The sequence below is a fragment of the Felis catus genome, chromosome A2 (genome assembly GCF_018350175.1).
Source record: "Felis catus isolate Fca126 chromosome A2, F.catus_Fca126_mat1.0, whole genome shotgun sequence".
In the NCBI taxonomy this organism is placed as follows: domain Eukaryota; kingdom Metazoa; phylum Chordata; class Mammalia; order Carnivora; family Felidae; genus Felis; species Felis catus.
Window position 1 is genome coordinate 115356954 of NC_058369.1, and position 21000 is coordinate 115377953.

Below are 21000 nucleotides of genomic sequence, written 5' to 3' on the forward strand. Positions count from 1 at the left end.
CCTAGTGAAAACAAAGAGGTCCACGTGTTCAGTATTGATTCAGTTACTGCCAACCTTCAGCAGAGTAATTCCCATTATGGACAAGTTCAGTATTCACTTAGGCTTGGATTATGGCTGGGTCATTTGGCTTCCCTTTAATGTGATCTAGTACTCTCCCTTAGAGTCTTATTTCCACCCATTTCCCAGATATGTTCCACTATAGCCTGTAGCCTTCCTGTCTTCCCAGACACACCACCTTGCAAATTATGTAGTGGAGGAACTACTTTATTGTTGATCTTCCTTTTCCAAAAGTTTACAAATCTATCTGAATTTAATGTAACCACCTATTATAACTGTCCTACTCTTTAAGGGCAATCCTGTCATTATGTTTATGATTCCTTACCTTTAGCTTTGAAAGAGCTCTTAAAAATTTCCTAGATCCAGGCCTTTTCTGAGTTTTATTTCTCTTCCTCCATTATATCTCTTTGGTATGTATCACCTAAATTGAATAAATAAAGCAAAAATAACTCTTTTTCCTAGTCTTATCTTTTAAAGAGCAGTTATACCAAACTGTATATGCTTTCCCTTTCGAAGCTGTTTGACCTAACCTAACATGCCCTGTGTTTCCGTTAAGGAAGAAGTCCCCTTTTCCCTCTGTTTATCTGGTGTCTAACTTTTTCTTTCCTTTCCCACTGGCCTTATTGTGATTATGTGTCTTTAAATCCAGTGCTGTTTTTCTTGGCTTTCTGAGAAAATGTGATTCTGAAGGCTTTTTAATTTTTCTCTTAGGTTTTGAGTTTATCATAGCTTTGTTGAGGCTTTTCTAGTATCTCAATCCAAGAAGATTTACCCCCATATAATAAGGGCTCCATTTCCCTTTATCTTTTCAGTGATTTAAATCCACCACCCAACTATAGTTGAATCTGCAGTCTACTCAGGGAGTTATACCCAGGGCCAACTTGAAATCACGCTGTGCAGGACTGATTGCAGAACCTTGTTGACAAGCTACATAAACCCAAAGGTTAGTCATTCCCTGGTCCTCTTCTTGGGATACAATGAAGAACAGAATTTGGGACAGCTGATTGCATGCCTCCTACTAATGCCAGCACACATTGTTAAAAGCTAGAACCTCCTGCAATGCTGCGGAGCTTACATGGAGCCTCCTACCTTTTGCAGTCCTACTAAGAAAACCTGTAAAGAGAGCAAAAGGTCATTCTACCAACACTTGCCTGAAATCCTTGCCTCTTTTCAGGTGAACGTTTCCTGACCGAAGGACGCTTCCCACAGAAGTCCCTAATGTTTGCAGGCACTAAAGCATTACCAGAGTTTCTGCCTCTGTCTACAGGGCTTGGAGTGTCTATGCATATGGATTTCAACAGCCCTCTTCCACTGTTGGTTCCAAACATTTGAGATGAGTTATGTTCCGCTTTGGGGCAAAATTATAGAAGAGAATGAACCAGACCGGGCAGTTTTTGGTCAGTGACCTCTGCCTTAACTCTTGCTCATCTTGTACACACTCTTCCACAAGTGACAGTGGAGAAAAGGACTGCACTTTGCTTCTCAGTACTTACTTTCCCCAGAGGAAGAGCATTATGAGAGAGAAATCTAATTTCCCCTAAATGGGTAACAGTTATACCGTCTTTTTCCAATCATCCATTCTCTCATCCCACTTTTTAAATTAATAGACTTTTTTAGAGAGGTTTTAGGTTTACCAAAAACTTGAACAGAAAGCAGAGTTTCCGTTTTCCCTCTCCCCCTCCCAGTTTCCCCTACTAGTAACATCTTGTTAATACAAGTGTGATACATTTGTTATAATTGATGAGCCAATATTGTTACATTATTAACCATAGTTTACATTAGGGTTTTTTCTAAGTGTTATATAGTCTGTGGATGTTGACAAATGTATAATAACGTGTATCCACTGTTACACTATCATACAAAATAGTTTCACTGCCTTAAACATTGCCTTCTTACCACATTTTTGAAATAGTATCTTTATGATACATCAAATTCCTGCTTAGTGTAGATCCCTCACATTTCTTAGGTTTACTTCTCAACATTTAATTATTTTGTTGCTGCTATGATGGGTTGTTTTGGTTGTTTTTTTTGTTTGTTTCTCATTTGTGTTTTTTTATGGCTTACTGCTCACATATAGGTTAGCTAGTTGCTTTTTCATATTTATCTTATTTGTGTCTAGCCATCTTTTCATTTAGTTCTACAAGTGTTAGGTTTATTTATCTTTATTTTCTTACTGATTTTGTTACCAAAAAACCCAAGTTCGGCTACTTGTTGCTTGAAAAGCCAATACTCAAGGGAGGAATTTTGATTGGAAAGGAATATGAGCTTTATTCAGGAGGCTGGCCATCTGGGGAGAAGGGAAACTCTTGTCTGAAAACCAATTCTGACTATTCTGCCTGGTCCAAAGAGTTTTAAAGGAACTTTAGGGCATTTAATCAATAAAAAGAGAGCACAGTGACCTGTAACCCTTCCTGATTGCATCCAGACTTGATGCCAGCTACAGACATCATCATCACAGTGCCAGGAGGTTGTGTATTGGTGCCCCAGGGGGAGGTTGTGCAAGAGGATTTGGTTCTTTCTAGGGAACAATGTATAACCTGTAGATATACAAAGAAAGGCTTAGTTAATCACATGGGCTAAAAGTGCTTTCTGAAACTTAAAGACTACTAAGTTGGCCAGAGGGGCTGAGGTATCAGCTTCAATTTGGGTAAAATTTCTAGAACAATAATTGAAAAAAGTAGTGACAGCATATGTTTCTTAGATGAGAATGCCTCTTCTGTGTCGACATTAAACGTGATGTTTGCTCTTTCTTTTTTTTTTTTTAATTTATTTTTTTTCAACGTTTTTTATTTATTTTTGGGACAGAGAGAGACAGAGCATGAACGGGGGAGGGGCAGAGAGAGAGGGAGACACAGAATCGGAAACAGGCTCCAGGCTCTGAGCCATCAGCCCAGAGCCTGACGCGGGGCTCGAACTCACGGACCGTGAGATCGTGACCTGGCTGAAGTCGGACGCTTAACCGACTGCGCCACCCAGGCGCCCCTTTAATTTATTTTTTAATGTTCATTATTTATTTCTAAGAGAGAGACAGTGTGAGCAGGGGAGGGGCAGAGAGAGAGGGAGACCCAGAATCTGAATCAAGCTCCGAGCTGTCAGCACAGAGCCTGACTGAGGGCTCAAACCCACAAACTGTAACATCATGACCTGAGCCAAAGTCGACACTTAACCGAATGAGCCACCCAGGTGTTTCCTCTTGATTCGAATGACCTTCGTTATATAGATGCATCATTTTCTTTATTAAAGAGCATGAAAGGAAATGAATGTTTAATTTTGCCATCTATTGAAGTTTTTCTACATGAGGTTTTTCTCTTTTAACCTGTATATATGCTGAATTATATTAAAGAATTATCGTTCTTGAACCCTCCTTGCATTCCTAGAACAATATTTGACTAGTAACACTTCTGAATTCACTCAGCAACTATTTGACAGATCTCTAAGTCTCTAAAAGAAGAAAAAGGTGCAAAGAAAATGTGACCAAAATAGCAACTGGTATTTAAAGAAAAAAAGAAGATGGGGCACCTGGGTGGCTTAGTCGGTTGAATATCCAGCTCTTGATTTCAGGTTCATATCATGATCCCAGGGTCATGGGATTGAGTCCCACATCAGGCTCCACACTGAGCGGAGAGCCTGCTTAAGAGTTTCTCTCTCTCTCTCTCTCTCTCTCTCTCTCTCCCTCTCTCCCTCTCTCCCTCTCCCTCCCTCCCTCCTTCTCTATCAAGAAGAAAAGGAAAAGAAAAAAAAGCGAGGAAGCATAATAAGTAATGTAAAAGAACATGGCATATGTAAGATGAAACATAAGTTATCAGTAATAAATATGAAGATTAAACTAAATCTGACTTAAAGTAATCTCAGATGGGGGTGGGGTGCTGAGTGGCTCAAATAAGTAACTTCAGCTCAGGTCATGATCTCACAGTTCATTAGTTCTCGCCCCTCATTGGGCTTGTGCTGACAGTGCAGAGCCTGCTTGGGATTCTCTCTTCTGTTTCTGACCCTCCCCCACTTGTGCACGTGCTCTATCTCAAAATAAATAAAACTTAAAGAAAGTAATCTTAGATGGTGAGAATTTTTAATTAAATCACCTAAAGCTATCAATTTATGAGAGGCTAAAAATTCAAAAGCTGAAAATAATAAATACAAAGATGTAACAAATATGGGGGAATATAAACAAAAAAATTACAAGATTTTTTTTTCTTGTTTTGTCCAGTGAACATGTATTGTTCAAAGGGTAGTTCTGTGTAGGTTTCTCCTCAGTTCATATAGATAGGACTTGTTATCTTTCGTACTGTCTAACGTAACGCAAGTCTCTGTCTTCCGGTTTTCTGTGGTTACACTCTTCCCAATAGGAGCCTCTCTCTTTAAGTCAGTCCTATCTCTTGTTAAAACCTATTAATCTCCTGTAGTACAGTCAGATGCACAATTTGGATACAAAAAGTTCCTCCCTTTCCTTCTACAACATTAATATCCAGCTGGAGATTAATCTTAGAGAAGACTGAATTGCTTTGCAGAGATCTGATTTCTTTAACTTTCTTCAGTGCCTGTAAATTCATGCCACTAGAACTCCCTGTTGCTGAGTGTATATTTTGAAAAGGGTTTTGGCTCCATTTCCATACAGTTCTACATCTTCTGGAACTTCCTGTCAGCAGCCATAGACCCCTCCCTTACCTGATTTGCTGTTCTCTATCAGTGTTCTTTTTCTGTCCCTCCTTTCCTTCTTTTCCTTCCACCTTTAGTTTTCTTTCTTGCTTTTGAGCAACTAGATCAGTTTCTTTTGGTGGTAACCAAATAATTGGCTTGGTTTTGCTACCTGGTATTTTTGGTGTGGTATGTGGCAAAATCACCTGAAAGCTGACCAAAGGAAATAAAAATTTTAAACTTCGAGACACTATTGGGATAACAATGGCTTTAACTATAAATAATCTGCATATAATTTCTAAGCAATAGACCATAGGCCTTATTTAAAAAATCTTCACATAGCTGTAAAAGTGAAATTTTGTTTCTCTCTTACCCAACTATAAAATATAAATAAAGCCCATTTCTTTTCTTGTTCTAAGCATTACCATCTCATTTGATAATGAGAGTATCAGAAACTGTATTAATAGTTTTAGTAAGTATTTAAAATTTACAAAAGGCCACATCCTCTGAGCTACTAACCCGACATTTAGATATGTGATAGATTTTCTTTTACTCTGATAACATTATTTTCCTCATATTCCCAGTGCCTAAGAGAGTGCCTAATATATCGCAAGCATCAAATTTTCTCTGAGACTAACTTAGAGGTTACATATGTAACTTCATTAAGAAATTGAAATTTTGTTTGACAAAAAAGATGTTTTTTTCCTTGAAATTCATGTTTAAGGATTCCAATAAACCTTAAATTTTTTCTTTAATATTTCATTTCTTTAGCATCGTAAGTATGTAATCTGACTCTGCCTTCTTTCAGCAATCTAGAGTGATACCATTTTTGCCTTGGTTAGAGATCATAATATAAAAGTGGTTGGTATCCAGCTTGTCAGAAGTGCATTTGAGAAAAGTGTTACTTAAGGAAAGAGTGCTGAATGGTCATTTGCTTCGTCCACTCTGTGTATTCTGAGTTGTTTCTGTGAAGGTTACTTTCTTGGGAAATACAGTGTGCACACTGCATCTCAAAACAAATAGATAATTTAAAAAACCCAGATTGTTCTGTTTGAGAAACCATCAAGGGCATTGCTCCTATGTCATTTAGTGTCCCCTTAAAATTTTACCATGAGAAATCCCTTAAGAATTTGTGTCAGAAAAAAAAAAAAAAAATGGTTTCCCTAACAGATTAGTAGAATACTTCTTTTCTGATTGTAAAGATCTTTTCTTTTTTTCTGTTTTTACTACTGGGAAAATAGCACATTTTGATACAGCAAATCATGATAGCACCTCTCTAAGGTCTTCCTAAATAGGTCTTATAAACAGATTCTGTGCTGAAAAAAGACTGGATTTGAACAGAAAATAGAGATAAAACCTTTGGCAAGCACCAGTTTTATATGTGTGCTAAGCCAGGCCCAGTGAGCCCCCTTTTAATTTCATTTATTTTTCTCTTGACTAGAAAACGTTGTGTGATGTGATCCTTATGGTCCAGGAAAGAAAGATACCTGCTCATCGAGTTGTTCTTGCAGCAGCCAGTCATTTTTTCAACTTAATGTTCACAAGTAAGTATCTTAAAGTAATAAAACATGTTATTTTTTCCATGAGAATGACTTAGAGTCTAAATTAAAATATCTTTCCGGTACCTGGGTGGCTCAGGCAGTTAAGTGTCCAACTTAGTTTCGGCTCAGGTCATGATATCTAGGTTTCATGAGTTCAAGCCCCACTTGGGTCTCTGTACTGATGGTGCAAAGTCTGCTTGGGATATTCTCATTCTCTCTCTCTCTCTCTCTCTCTCTCTCTCTCTCTCAAAATAAACTTAAAATTTTTTTTTAAAAGAAGAAAATACCTTCTAAAGCCCTTAAGATATTAAGGCCATAAAACATGGAAGAGATTGGAAAGGGGTTATGATGATGTTTGATCAAAAGAAAAATGTCCTGGGGCGCCTGGGTGGCGCAGTCGGTTAAGCGTCCGACTTCAGCCAGGTCACGATCTCACGGTCAGTGAGTTCGAGCCCCGCATCGGGCTCTGGGCTGATGGCTCAGAGCCTGGAGCCTGTTTCCGATTCTGTGTCTCCCTCTCTCTCTGCCCCTCCCCTGTTCATGCTCTGTCTCTCTCTGTCCCAAAAATAAAAATAAAACTTTGGAAAAAAAAAAAAAATTTAAAAAAAAAAAAAAAGAAAAATGTCCTTTCACTAGCACTAGAGGCCCAAAGGCTTTATTGATGGAGATGCAGTTTCTAGTTGAACAATTGTCATTGTTCTCATAGATTGGCTCCAGCTATATCAGATGTAGTTTTGCTCACAGCAATTTAGAAGAGTGCCACTAAGTCATTTTAGGAGTTGGGGAAATACTAAATCTAGTTTTATGTATCTCTATTTACTTGGCCCTTTTTGTTTTTTTAAAGAAGTACACTAATCCACTAATTTCTTACCTTATTTTAAGACACATCTCAAGTGTGGAGAATTAATTTGCATTTGTTATAGGAATGTTGGGCTTCCTGGGATCTTTATTAACAGAGAGCTCTCTGTCCTGTTATTCTTCTCCACATTTAACATGGCCTGGAATGATCTGGTCCTCAGTTAACCTGGTGATAGTAGTCATGTCATTTATATTTCTTCTTTTCATTTTAGCTAACATGCTTGAATCAAAGTCCTTTGAAGTTGAACTCAAAGATGCTGAACCTGACATTATTGAACAACTTGTGGAATTTGCTTATACTGCTAGGTAAGTTAAGAAGGATCATTTCTGTTGTGGAGGAGTAAGGTTGGGATCTACTATGGCAGAGCATTATCGTGACAAATTGATGTGCTCCAAATTCTTCAACAGGAAAAACCATAAGGATGGGGAAGTTTGAGGAGCTTATGCCATACATACTCATGCAAGCAAGGACCGAAAAGTTTAATTTTTTGTTTAATTTCAGGAGCTAGTAGGATACATTTTACAAAGCATTATTTAAGTAATAAAAAATTATAGGAAATTAAATTCACTTTAACTTCTTTGCAGAATTTCTGTGAATAGCAACAACGTTCAGTCTTTGTTAGATGCAGCAAACCAGTACCAGATTGAACCTGTGAAGAAAATGTGTGTTGATTTTTTGAAAGAACAAGTTGATGCTTCAAATTGTCTTGGTAAGAAGTCATATTCCTATTTAAAATAAAAACCAAAACAAACTTTAATGTGCATTTTAATAAAGGAAAAAAAAAGTGTCATTCTAAGTGTCCTCATTTAATTTTAAAGACATTGTCCACTAGAAAATACACTTAAAATACATTTTAAGAGACATTTAGGGAGATGCCTATTAACCCGGGCAGGAACAAGCCCATTAAAATTTCCAAAATATAAAATAGCTTTAATAATGAGTTTTTGTGTATCTAGAACAAAAAGTAAGGATTGCGTCTGGTGGTGGTGTGGTATGTCATAAACATGAATGTTTACCTTTGTTGCAGTACTTACAATTGGTCTGTCATAGATGAGAAAACAGGTTGTGTATATTACCTGAGGTCTTAAAGCTAGTATGTGGAGGAGCTGGAGTTGGAATTCAAGTCCTCTTGTTCTTAACTACTATCCCATGTTGCCTCTCCACATTATTAAATACGTTATTGTATACTAGAACACTTAAAAATCCTAGACTATAAATTAAGATACTAAGTAAGAGACTGCTATAGCACTCTATTTTATTTTTTTAAGTCTTTATTATTTTTTTTCTTAATTTTTTTTCAACGTTTATTTATTTTTGGGACAGAGAGAAACAGAGCATGAACGGGGGAGGGGCAGAGAGAGAGGGAGACACAGAATCAGAAACAGGCTCCAGGCTCTGAGCCATCAGCCCAGAGCCTGATGCGGGGCTCGAACTCACAGACCGCGAGATCGTGACCTGGCTGAAGTCGGAGGCTTAACCGACTGCGCCACCCAGGCGCCCCAAGTCTTTATTTATTTTTGAGAGAGAGGTCAGTTGCAAGCAGGAGAGGGGCAGAGAGAAATCCCAAGCAGTCTCCATGCTGTCAGCGCAGAGCCTGATGCGGGCTCAAACTCACGAACCATGAGATCATGGCCTGCACTGAAACCAAGAGCCAGACAGACGCTTAACCAACTGAGCCATCCAGGTGCCCCAGCACTGTATTTTAAAGCCATTAATAAAGTATTTTATATTTCATGTCAGGAAAAGCAGAAATAGTTGATCAGAGTTTCCCAAGGTGTGATATGGTATGCTTTCCACTGTGAAATAATCTTTAGTGGCACATAAATGAACATCCAGGTCTTTGTATTTTCTTACCCTTGCTGTGATTCAGAGGGGAAAAGAATCAGGGTAGGAGTCCTAGGAAGGCAGGGAGGAGAGGAAAGCTGAATCAAGGACAACCAATGCAAAGATTTTTGACATGAGAAGATGAGGGGTGCTGACAAGAAGCCAACAGCTGGGAAAGGGCTCCTGGAGATACATGAGAAGTTTGCAAGCCTTCTCTTTCCCCCATTTTTCTAGGCTCCCCTCTAGTAATGAACTAGACGATTCATCACTCCATCTGTCACACACCCCTACTGTGAATGCAGAGCAAAAGATCTTTGTAGGCAGGTAAATAGGGAGCAGAATAAATTTTAGGGAGGGATAAAAGGCAGGCAAAGGGGATGGGAATGAGTTTGTGGCTGGTATCCAAAAAAGGAAATGGACCAAATGGAACAGGACAGGTAATAGCTATGCAGGGGAATATACTGGTGGAATTTATTTTAAAGGTGGTTGTAGGTCACAAACGAAAAGACCCATATATTAGGAAATAAAAGGCCAGTCTCTAATCTTATCTGTGCAGCAGAGACACTCTGGAATGAGTCCCTCTATTTCTCTGGGCCATAGTTTGGGGCTCCATTCATCAATAAAATTTATATTCTGAGATTTTACTTATTTCCCCTTACATAAATATGTAGTCTCACAAAATTTATTGTAAAAAGAATTCAAAGGAGTTTTTGGAAGATGATGGCTTAAGTACTTCTCCTTAACTCCCTAGCACTCTAAACTTCCAACCAGGTGATTCAACTAGAAAGAAAAACAGCCAGAGTAGGGAGTGGATATGGTGGAACCTGGAGCAAGTTTGTGCTAATCTCATTTTAGGCTTTGGGCTTCTGAGGAGACCACTTGGGAGTGTTACTTCTGGATGCCTTCTGGATCATTGTTTTCAAGAGAGGAAGGATGGTGTAGCAGCCTAGAAGGGAGCCTGATTCCTTCCCTAAGCCGGGGTAAAGATTGTGGCCCATCCAGTTGAGCCAAGTGCAGCTACTCTCAGTACCCAAGGGAACTGCTGCAGCCTGCATTCTTTTTAGCCCTGGGGTGGCTCTCCTTGTGAACTGATTAGAGAACTCCTTTGTTCTCTGCTGCCCCAGAGATCCCAACAAGCTGACTTCCGTGAATTCTAAAGGCACCCATAGTATCTGATGGAAGTGGGCAAAGATATCATACCAGGTTAAAGGAAACCTGCTAGTTCGAGGACAGAAATCAAGCTAAACAGCCAAAATGAATGGCTCCTATAGAAATTTTCATTTAAGAAATGGAGGAGACCTTAAATAGAAAGGAAAGCCATGATTTTCCATAAAATTAAATTGAATTGAAAAACAGAATGGATATTCCTAAAAATCAACCTAAAGAAAATAAAACAGAGAAAACTGCCTTATGATAACAACACAAAAATGCAAAGAAATGGAAATCATTAGTGAAAAACATAAAAGACCTGAAAGGAAGATACGGGACACTGATGTGAAGTAGGGATTCCACAAGGAACAAGTGGAGGAAAAGTGATATCAAAGAAATCGTAAAAGAAAACTTATTTGAGACTTAAAAAACTTGAACTTTCACACTTATACCAAGTACCAGACCTGATGGAGTGAGATTTACCTCTCCTAAACATATCCTAGTGATATTTTGTCACCTCCAAAATCAAGAGAGAACTTTTTATTTTTTTTAATGTAGGTTTGAGAAAGAGAGTGAGCATGAGTGGGGGAGGAGCAGAGAGAGAATCCCAAGCAGGCTCCATGCTGTCAGTGCAGAGCCTGATTGGGGCTCAGTCTCACCAACCATGAGATCATGACCTGAGCCAAAAGTTGGACGCTTAACCAACTGAGCGCCCCGGGTGCCCCAAGAAAACCGTTTGACGTGATAAAAATGTTCTGGCACTAGATAGTGGTGATGGTGACACAACATGGTGAATGCACTAAATCACTAATGGTAAGTTTTATGTTGCATGTATTGTATCTTAATTTTTAAAAATATAAAAAGAATTTATAAGTTTTTAGAAAGGGTATGTATGATAGGTTACCAGAAATTGGTCACACATTCTTTTCATCCTTGTATGTATACCCCTTATATATGTGACTGTAGCTCTTCCATCAAGAAGTGGAGTCTTTTTCCCCTTGTAATCTAAGGTTGGCCATGTGGCTTGCTTTAGCCCATGGGACATTTGCAAATGTGACATGAGCAAAAGCTTAAACAAATGTGCTTTGGGGCTTGCCCTACTTTGCTGCTGGGGACTCTTCTGCCATCATGAAAAGAAAATTAGACAGCATTTGGGACACAGATGAGTTATACTAGCTGATGTCCCCTTCACCAACCAGCTTGCCTACTACCAAGTATGTGAATGAGGCCAATCTAGACTATACAGTCCCCACTAAGCAACCAGCTGGCTGCAGAGATTAAACCAGCCCAGGTCAAAAGAACCACCCACTTGACCCATAGAAGTGCATTGTTATTTTGAGCCACTAAGTTTTGGTGTTGTTTTTCCTGCATCAACAGATAATTAACATAAAAGTTTACTTAGAAAAGAAGGAGAATCTGAATGACATTTTTTATCTGCAACAGGAAGTTAGAAGACCACAGCATTAGATATGCAAATCGTAGAGAAAAAAAGAATTACATTTAAAAACATTGTTCATTTGAGATATTGCAAAGACACAATGTATAATCCACCTGGAGCCTTCTGAGAAAAGTATTGGGGGAACTTCTACAGCAAAGTATGGTAAAGATCTCAAGATAGGGATATGCTGCATCAGCTTCCTTAATTGCAAGCGAAATAAACTGACTTTGCTAGTTTAAACAGAAAAGGAATTTATTGAAAGCTTTTGAGTAACTCAGAATTGGCTGGCTCAGCTCAGTTGGTGAAGCATGCAACTCTTGATCTTGGGGCTGTGAGTTCAAGTCCCAAGTGTGGCGTGAAGTTTACTTAAAATAAAAAATTAAATACACACAAAATTAAATACACAAAATTGCATAGAAATCTCAAATCAAGCTTAGTAAAAGTCTGAATTTGAACAACACAAACTTGTTTAGGTAGATATCACAGAGTGTTTTACTCAGTAATCAGAGAACACATAACAGTTTTCAGACACCTCTGGAGTGTTTACAAATACTGATCAGCAGCCACAGAAAATCTGGAGCACCTAAAAGAGAAGAGACACAGTCTACATCCACTGATTACAGTGCAATAAAGCTGTGAACTAACCTCAAAAGGAAAGCTGTTTCCTCCCACTCCATTCTGAACACTAGATATTTGAGAAATTTAGAAAAATATTTTTAAAGAGGTGTTAATGAACTTACAGGCCAAATAGAAATATATGACAATATGTACAGAAAAAAAAACAACCCAAACCTTTAGAATGTGACCAAAGTATTCCTTTTAAAAAAAAAAAAAAATTTTTTTTTAATGTTTATTTTTGAGAGAGAGTGAATATGCAGGAGGAGCAGAAAGGGAGAGGGATACTGAGGATCCAAAGGAGGCTCTGCACTGACAGCAGAGAGCCCCATGAGGGGCTCAAACCCACAAACCATGAGATCGTGACCTGAGGTGAAGTCAGATGCTTAACCGACTGAGCCACCCAGACACCCCAGTGACCAAAGTATTTCTTAGAAGAGAATTTGTAGTCTTAAAATATTTTCCAAATAAATGCATTTATTCTTATCTTTCCTTGACTGAGTATTCTACTCAAAGAGATAGGAAAAAACTTTAAACACCTAATGAAAGTAGAAGACAGTCTCTTTCAAAGCAAAATTAATAAAATGGAAAAAGAACACTAATAGACTGTAGACTTGGCCAAGGAAACAAAAGCAAATTATTTCAAAAAATGGTATAAAATAGTAAACAAGTCTAATCAAGAAGGAAAGATCATAGAACAAACAAGAATTAGAAAAGGTCAAAGAAACATCAAGATATGAACACAAAAGAGAAATAGTCAAAATTGTCTTTAAAAGTTGAAAACCCAGAAATAGAAATGTTGAAAAGGTAAAGATTTGTTCCCAACGAATGCTCCAGGTTTGATGGTTTTATGTGTTAATTCTACCAAGCTTTCAAGCAATAGATTAATTCTGTATTACTTAAATCCAGTGGACATGGATAGAAAACTTTACAGCTCATTCTACAAGGGTAGGATTATTGAGGTGCCAGGATTGGACAGATAACACACACGCACACATGTGATTTTAGTTTCACTTAGGAAGAATGATTTATGGGGTCTGTGGGTGGCTCAGTCGGGTAAGCATCTGGTTTAGGCCCAGGTAATGATCTCACGATTCATGAGTTCAAGCCCTGCATCGGGCTCTGTGCTGACAGCTCGCGGGCGGAGCCTGCTTCGGATTCTGTCTCCCTTTCTCTTTGCCTTTCCCCCACTCGCTCGCTCGCTCTCTCTCTCTCTCTCTCTCTCTCTCTCTCCAAAATAAACATTTAAAAAAAATTTTTTTAACAATAATGATTTATTTTAAATTCCTTAAAAATAGCAAATTGAATCCATCAATGAATATATTTTTAAAAATAATACTTTACCAAAAAAAATAATATTGTAATACTTTACCACCCTGGTGTGAGATGTTGACAATGGAAGAGATTATTTATGTATAAAACAGAAGTATATGGGAACTCTGGTTTCTACTAAGTTTTGTTGTGAACCTACAACTGCTGTGGAAATTAAAGTTTGTTAATTAAAACAATAATACTTTGTGACCCAGTAGGATTGACTTCAGAAATGTCAGAATGATTGAATGCTTAAGAATCTAACATAATTTAGTATACTACCAAGCTATAGGAAAAAAATAAATATAATCATAGCAACAGATATTGAAGGCACTTTTATATTTCCATTACCCATTCCTGATTTAAAAAAAAAAAAAAACTCTTGCACTAGAAATAGAATATCTAATTAACCTGTGTCTGAAGCTAATAGCAAATATTCTTTACATGGAAAGATGCTACTATTCAACTTTTGCTGGAGATGTCCATTAATGCAATCAGTGAAGACAAAATAAGGTAACAGTAAAAGCTTCCTTATCAGGCATAATCAGAACATTGGTTGGTTGTCTAATTTAAAATGTCATTAAAACAGTGAGTGGTTAAATAAGAGAAGCTCTGCTGTAAAGGTGTTTAACGTAGTGTGTAAGTATACCAATCTTCCAGTCTTTTGACTGGGAGGCCCAAACCTAGTCTCTCAGTATTGATCCATGTCATGTCTTAAATAAATCACACCAATAATATATATATATATATATATATTTTTTTTTTAAGTTTCCTTGAAATGAATTGAGAACTTAGTCTGAGTACAGAATCCCCTTAGAATTTTGCAGTGTTTTTTCATATCTCACCAGTTGTCTTGGTCATATGCCTAATCTGAGCTTTTCTCAAGTTTGTCTGAAATCTGAAGATTAGTTTTCATAGAAACAACTTTCTTTTCACATTCATATTTTATTGAAAAGCATGATATTTAATTGGGTTGCATAAATACAGAAAATTCAACTGCCAGAAATTAGTTAATAAACAAATATTGGTTCTTGGTGAAGATACCCTCTCTCTCTGTTGGGAGCATAGATACAAGCTATAGCAGACTGCTCACCATGAGCATCTAGCATGCCATGGCATTGGTTGGTATTAGATAATAGCAGTTAATCTGACAAGTTCATTACCAGGCATCAGTTATGAGAACCTCTTTGATATAAATGTGAAAGTATCAAAACTCATTATCTTAAGGCAACATGAGTTGAAACAGAAAATCAAAAATAATGAACTGAAAAATATTCAACCTCTGACTTTGAAGGGGGGCCTGCAACAAAATCACACACAATAATCAGTGGATTTATTTAGAAGGGGGATTGGCCAACTTTTTCTGTAAAGGGCCAGATAGTTAAATATTTTAGACTTTGTATGCCATGCACATGTCACACATGGTCCTTGACACTTCTTTTCCCTCTCCCTCTGCCCCACTTTTTTTTTTTTTTATGACCCTTTAAAACCATGAAAAATGTTTTTAGCTGCTGACCAGCTGGTTGTGGGCTGGATTTAGCTCATGGACAGTACTTTACAGACTCCTGAAACAGAACATTAATAGCCAATTGGGGAGACACTCCCTCTCAAACAAAAATATAGAATAGCTAGGAAAAGGCTGAATGGGAAATGTATGAGGATTTATATAAAGAAATCTGTGTTAATTATATTGAAAATCATAAGAAATCTGAGTAAATGGAGATACATGTCATGTTCCTAAGAGGAGCTCCTCTTGTGTTGTGGAACAGTCCCCACAGTAATCTAGAAATGCACTGCAGTCCTAAGTAAAATTATACCAGGATTTTTTACAGTAGAATGTTATAAGCTTATTTTTAAATTTATTTGCAAGAGAAAAATGTTTAACAGTAGCCAACAAAAATTTGAGAAAACATTGAAGGGGCTTCTCCTACAAAGTATCAATATTGGCCATACTTAATTCAGCATAGCCTAGGCATAGGAATAAACCAGTAGAACAGAGAAGGATCCAGATTTGTTGAATTCACTCAACCTCATTTTTTTGTTTTCAATGTATGTTTGGGGATTTTTTAAGTGATTTTCTATTCATTTATTTTCTTCTATGTTTAGGTATAAGTGTGCTAGCAGAGTGTTTGGACTGTCCTGAATTGAAAGCAACTGCAGATGACTTTATTCATCAGCATTTTACTGAAGTTTATAAAACTGATGAATTTCTGCAACTTGATGTTAAGCGAGTTACACATCTCCTCAACCAGGACACTCTGACTGTGAGAGCAGAGGACCAGGTGACTAAATTGTCTTCTCAGTTTTTTCTTAGTAAAATATCTTTTCTGATTTCTTATGTTTCATGTTTGGATACATGACAAGGAAAAGAATCATAGTAGGAGAGAATGTGTTCTTTACATTAAACAGAGTATTCCAACGTCTTTTTCATAGGAAAAGTAAGTCTTGCGTGCTTGTAAGGCTTGCTCTTTGAGAGAGAGACCATTTGGTAGAAATAAAGCTATTGGGTACCATGGTAGGAAGAACAGTGCTTCCCCCCAAGGATATCCACATCCTAATTGTCAGAACCTGTTGTGAATATGTTGCCTTACATGGCGGTAGGACTTTGCAGATGTGGTTAAAGATCTTTGAGATGGAGAGATTATCCAGGTGGGCCCAGTGTAATCTCAAGCGTCCTTAAATGTGGAAGAGGGAGGCAGAAGAGTCAGTGTCAGTGTGATGCAGTGTGAGAAAGACTTGGCTGGATATTGCTGGCTTTGAAGATGGAAGAAGAGGCCGCAAGCCAACGAATGCAGGAGGAGGCTGCTGGATTCTGAAAAAGGCAAGGAGATGCTTTCTCCTCTAGAACCTTCAGGCATCCCCGCTGACACATGGATTTTGACCCATTGTGACCTATTTTGGATTCAACCTCCATAACTGTCAGATTAAACTGCCGGAGGTGTAAGCTGGGTGCAGGCATTTGGGAGCTGGGTGGACTAACACTTAGAAATGCAGTCATTCAATTATTCCCTGTTTTCAGTCCCACATCCTTCTCTGTATTTTATTTAATTTGTTAAATCAGCAGTAGCAAACTAATAGAGGTACTGTAGGATCATATGCTTTGAGCTACTTTTGTTCTCCAGATAAAAGATTAGCACTGGGCCATTTTTGTCCAGTCTTCTTCATGGCCCAGCGTATTGTATTAGTCTGCAAGTTGACAGGTTGGACCTGGAAGACCTGACTAGGGAAAAACAAACAAACAAAAATCTTAGTTCTGTGACCCATGACTAAAATTAACTGACTTATATGCATTATGGAAAGGGAATTAAAAACGTAACTAGTCTGAAGAAACCTGGCAAACATTATCTACAGATTATTATTCTATCAAGCCTGATGAGCACTATTTATAGGATAATACTGTCAGTGATAAGTCACGTTGATATGCATGGCACCTCCGTAGTCTTCCTCCCAAAACACAGTGCTCCTAGTCTAATCATGAGAAAAACCTCAGACAAACCCAAATTGAGAGACATTTTACAAAATACCTTACCAGAACTCACAACTGTCAAAGTCATCAGAAACAAGGAAAGTCAGCAAAACTGTTACAGTCCATAAGACCCTAGGTGACATAATGAGTAAATATGATGTGCTCTCCTTTATGGGATTATGGGACAGAGAAAAAAATTAGATAAAAAACTAAAGAAGTTTTTTTGGAAATACGGACTTTAGTTAATAATGGATCGTTAGCTGTGATAAGAGTATCATACTAATGTAACATTTTAACAGCTGGGTGCAGGGTGTTTCGGAACTTTGTGTGCTATCTTTGTAGTTTTTCTGTAAATCTAAAACTTCTCCAAAATTAAGAGTTTTTGTTTTTTTTTTAAATAGACCAATTCCCATTAAAAATTAATTCATATGGAGGTCAGAACTTAGGCCATATTAACACCAATCCCAAATTAACTAATTTAAGTAACTCAAATGTGGCAGGTGTGTTTTCAGTGTGTCTGAACTAGTGATTTGTGGGGACACCTGACTGGCTCAGTCATTAGAACATGTGACTCTTGATCTCATGGCTATGAGCTCAAGCTGCATGGTGGGCATGGAACCAGTATAAAACTAACAATAACAATAAAAAACTAGTGATTCATAAATCAGGTTGTGTTGATGAACTTGGACAGGTAAATACTACAGTATTATTTTGAAAAAAATTCTTATATAATCTGTAATGTATTTTTTAAACATAGAATTCTTATAAAGTTTCTGGAATGTAGATAAGTCTATCAGTTCACAATTCAGGAATATCATATTGAAATAAAATCATAGATGAACTTCATTTCTCTCGGGATGGACATCCTCTTAGGAAATTAAAGTATTTCCGTGATACCAAGTAAATATATATTGACACTATCATTGACCAGTAGATTTATTTCAGTAGAAATGTACATCACAGCTCCTTCTGAAAAAAGGTTGTATTTTGTTTCAAAAAATAAGTTCAATATCCTCCCTGTCATTACCTCATATAGTAGTAATTCTAAAAAATATATTACTGACAAGAATCATTAGAGCAGTGTGTAAGCTGTTCTGAAGCACAGGCAAGTGTTGGGGAATGAAAGAAAATGTCTGATAAAATATTGGGAATAAGTGGTTGCGTCTTTATGAGATCCTCCCCTGACCTTCAGTGTGAGAGTAAACATAGGTAATTGGAAATGTTTCTGCCTTCTAAGAACTTTACTGTGCTGTTTTTCCCCCCTTAGGTTTATGATGCTGCTGTCAGATGGCTGAAATATGATGAACCTAATCGCCAGCCATTTATGGTCGATATCCTTGCTAAAGTCAGGTTTCCTCTTATATCAAAGAATTTCTTAAGTAAAACAGTACAAGCTGAACCACTTATTCAAGACAATCCTGAATGCCTTAAGATGGTGATAAGTAAGTTGCCTTAATACCCATTTATAACCTGATCCTGTAGGCAGTTTCTCATGGGCTTAAAACCCTTTAGAATGGATCAGACTCCATTCAAGACTTAGCTCTTTAATTCTTTTTTTTTTTTTTAAGTTTGTTTGTTTGTTTATTGAGAGAGAGAGGGAGGGATTGAGAATGTCCAAGCAGGCTCTAAGCTGAGAGCACAGAGTCCAATGCGGAGCTCGAACCCACACACTGTGCTGAAACCAAGAGTCAGACACTTAACTGACCTAGCCACCCAGGTGCCCCAAGACTTACCTTTTTTAGATTAATAATCCACTGGGGTTCTTAGCTGTCTACCTGGAGGAGACTTAGCCCCAGCCCTCATTTTATAGGAATGTGTATGATAGAAGGTAAAAATTACTTTTATGCCTTGTCTCCTTTTGTGTATAATAGCTTTCATGTACTTTGTGCCTAGTGTTTCCTTTTTATTTTACTCAGCCAAATAATATACTGTGATCACTTTTTTTTTTTTCCTTTTTGACCAGCCAACAACTGCCATATTTTGTCATTTACTTAGTTTTTCTTGGCTTGCAGGCTAAGTCCCAACCCCTCTGTAAAATGCTACTTAATAAAATTGTACAATTAAACAATCTGTTGCTTTTATTTCTTGTAAACATCCTTCATAGAGCCTTCTACGTATTCCAGTGTGGACTATTTGCACTCTAACCCTGAGACACTCTTCTTGCCTGGAACTTCCCTTCTCTGCCATCCTGGGATGTCCTTTCACTCCTCTCCTTTGTTAGATCCACTGCCTTCCCGGACCTCAGGTCTTCCCCTTTTTTAATCCTCCCTGCTGAATGGAATGTATCCCATAACAGGTTCCTGAGAAAGAGTATGTCATCAGTAAATATTAGGAGACTTGATGAATCTCCTGTATTTATTTTACCATAAAATGTTGAAGGATAGTTAAACTGGGTATATAGAATTATGTTCAAAATCATTTTAGAAAATTCAAGTTAGAATTTTGAAGGCATTGCTCCATTAACTAGCTGCCAGTGTTGTTTTTCAGAAATCTGATGCCAGTCTGATCCTTTTATTTTTTTATTCCTCTTTGTAATTTTTTTGTAATATCCCTGATGTTTTGGAGGTTCACAATAATGTAACTTTGTGTTTTGTCTTTTGTTTTTTTAGTAATCATGTTGGACATTGTCTTTTCAATCACAAATTTCTCATTTCTCTGTTACTGGTATTGTGATTCTTCAATACAACTCTTGTCTCTGCTTCTCTGATCTGTCTTCCAGGAGACAGCCTTAATTTTTCTATCATCACTTTTATTTCAGCTATTATTTTTAATTTCTGTGAGCTTTTACTTATTCTCTAATTCCTTATTTCATGGTTATAATACCTTATTCTGAAGTAGCATTATAGTGCCTTTCATGTTTATCTTGTCTGCATTTTCTGTATTACCTTTGAATTTTGTTTTTCTGTTTTTGTTGTTGGAAGCTTTTCTTAATGTGTTATCTGTGAGTTATATTTATAAGACTAAGTTATTAATAAAGCCAGTAGCACTGTATATGTGAGTGGGCTCTTGGTTCTTGGCCTGAACTGTAGGGTAATCAGTGTAAACACACGTTTTTTTGTTTTATTTTTGAGAGAGATAGCAAGCAGGGGAGGGACAGATAGAGAGGGAGACAGAATCCCAAGCAGGCTCCACACCATCAGCACAGTGCCCGATGTGGGGCTTGAATTCACAAACTGAGATCGCGACCTGAGCCGAAATCAAGAGTCGGGTGCTTAACTGACTGAGCCACCCAGGTGCCCCAACACACATTTTGTTTTTAATTGAGGACCCCTCCAATGTTAGTATCTATAAATATTTTCTCAGATAGTTGGATACAGGCATTTGGGAGCTGGGTGGGGAATATTTGGTATGTAGACTTTCACTTAACCCTTGTCATCAGGCTCATACCCTTCTCTGTGTGATTCTCCAAAGACCAGTCATCATATATCCTACTTGGAGAAGGCATGGCAGGTTACTGGACTGTGCAGTAGGGGAAGGAAACCTGACAATTAAAGTGTTGTTTATTCAGAATTTTAAAGCTCTCTTGTTTTCATCCCCACCCCACTTTCTGGGAGTACTTCCTATCTCCCATTATGAATCTTTCCAGGCTTCTGCAAGATAATTTGGCTTGCTTCTCATTGGTGTCTCCTTCCACAACCATCTCTTTTTCGTTTTCTTTTTTTTTAATGTTTTATTTTTGTGAAAGACAGAGCACGAGTGGGGGAGGGGCAGAGAGGGAGACACCGAATCTAAAGCAGGCTCCAGGCTCTGAGCTGTCAGTACAGAGCCCGATGGGGGCTTGAACTCATAAGCTGTGAGATCATGACCTGAGCTGAAGTCGGACACTCAACCAACTGAGCCACCCAGGTGCCCCCACAACCATTTCAGGTTAACATTCTATCTGCTATATGTCTTCACTTACTGAGTTTCAGGGTTATATGGATCTTCTAGTATTATCAAAGGTAGAGTTTGTTTCTTGCTTCATTGTTGTTTGGGATGGCTTTCAAGAGAAGAAGAGAAAAAGGTCTTAAAACTGGCACATTCAGTCTCAAGTTCTTTTTATCGTTAAGTCTGAATCAGTGTTTTTGTATTATTAACTCTGAATCTAGTGTTAGGGATGTAGTTGGAA

The 21000-nt window shown here is 37.7% G+C and overlaps 1 protein-coding gene and 1 long non-coding RNA gene across 10 annotated transcripts in view; one reads left to right on the forward strand and one right to left on the reverse strand.

Moving 5' to 3' along the window:
• KLHL7 (kelch like family member 7) overlaps positions 1 to 21000 on the forward strand; it is a 69923-nt gene that overhangs the window by 14518 nt on the left and 34405 nt on the right. For 5 of the 9 annotated variants that reach the window (XM_011280429.4, XM_019825599.2, XM_003982839.6 and 2 more), the window contains 5 exons: positions 6131 to 6233; positions 7301 to 7394; positions 7674 to 7798; positions 15533 to 15708; positions 18160 to 18334. In XM_011280429.4, the coding sequence (XP_011278731.1) occupies positions 6155 to 6233; positions 7301 to 7394; positions 7674 to 7798; positions 15533 to 15708; positions 18160 to 18334 (649 nt within the window). In that variant the 5' untranslated portion in view covers positions 6131 to 6154. Of the gene's footprint in view, positions 1 to 869; positions 1001 to 6130; positions 6234 to 7300; positions 7395 to 7673; positions 7799 to 8829; positions 8907 to 15532; positions 15709 to 18159; positions 18335 to 21000 lie in introns of those variants that run through there. The other 4 variants (XM_011280428.4, XM_003982840.5, XM_023250440.2 and 1 more) reach the window with 2 other exon arrangements.
• The window catches only part of LOC109497485, a 46309-nt gene continuing 41016 nt past the window's right edge, over positions 15708 to 21000 (reverse strand). Inside the window, exons 3-4 of the long non-coding RNA XR_002740516.2 lie at positions 20794 to 20871; positions 15708 to 16646 (exon numbers count right to left, since the gene is read on the reverse strand). This is a non-coding gene — a long non-coding RNA (uncharacterized LOC109497485). The remainder of the gene's footprint in view (positions 16647 to 20793; positions 20872 to 21000) is intronic.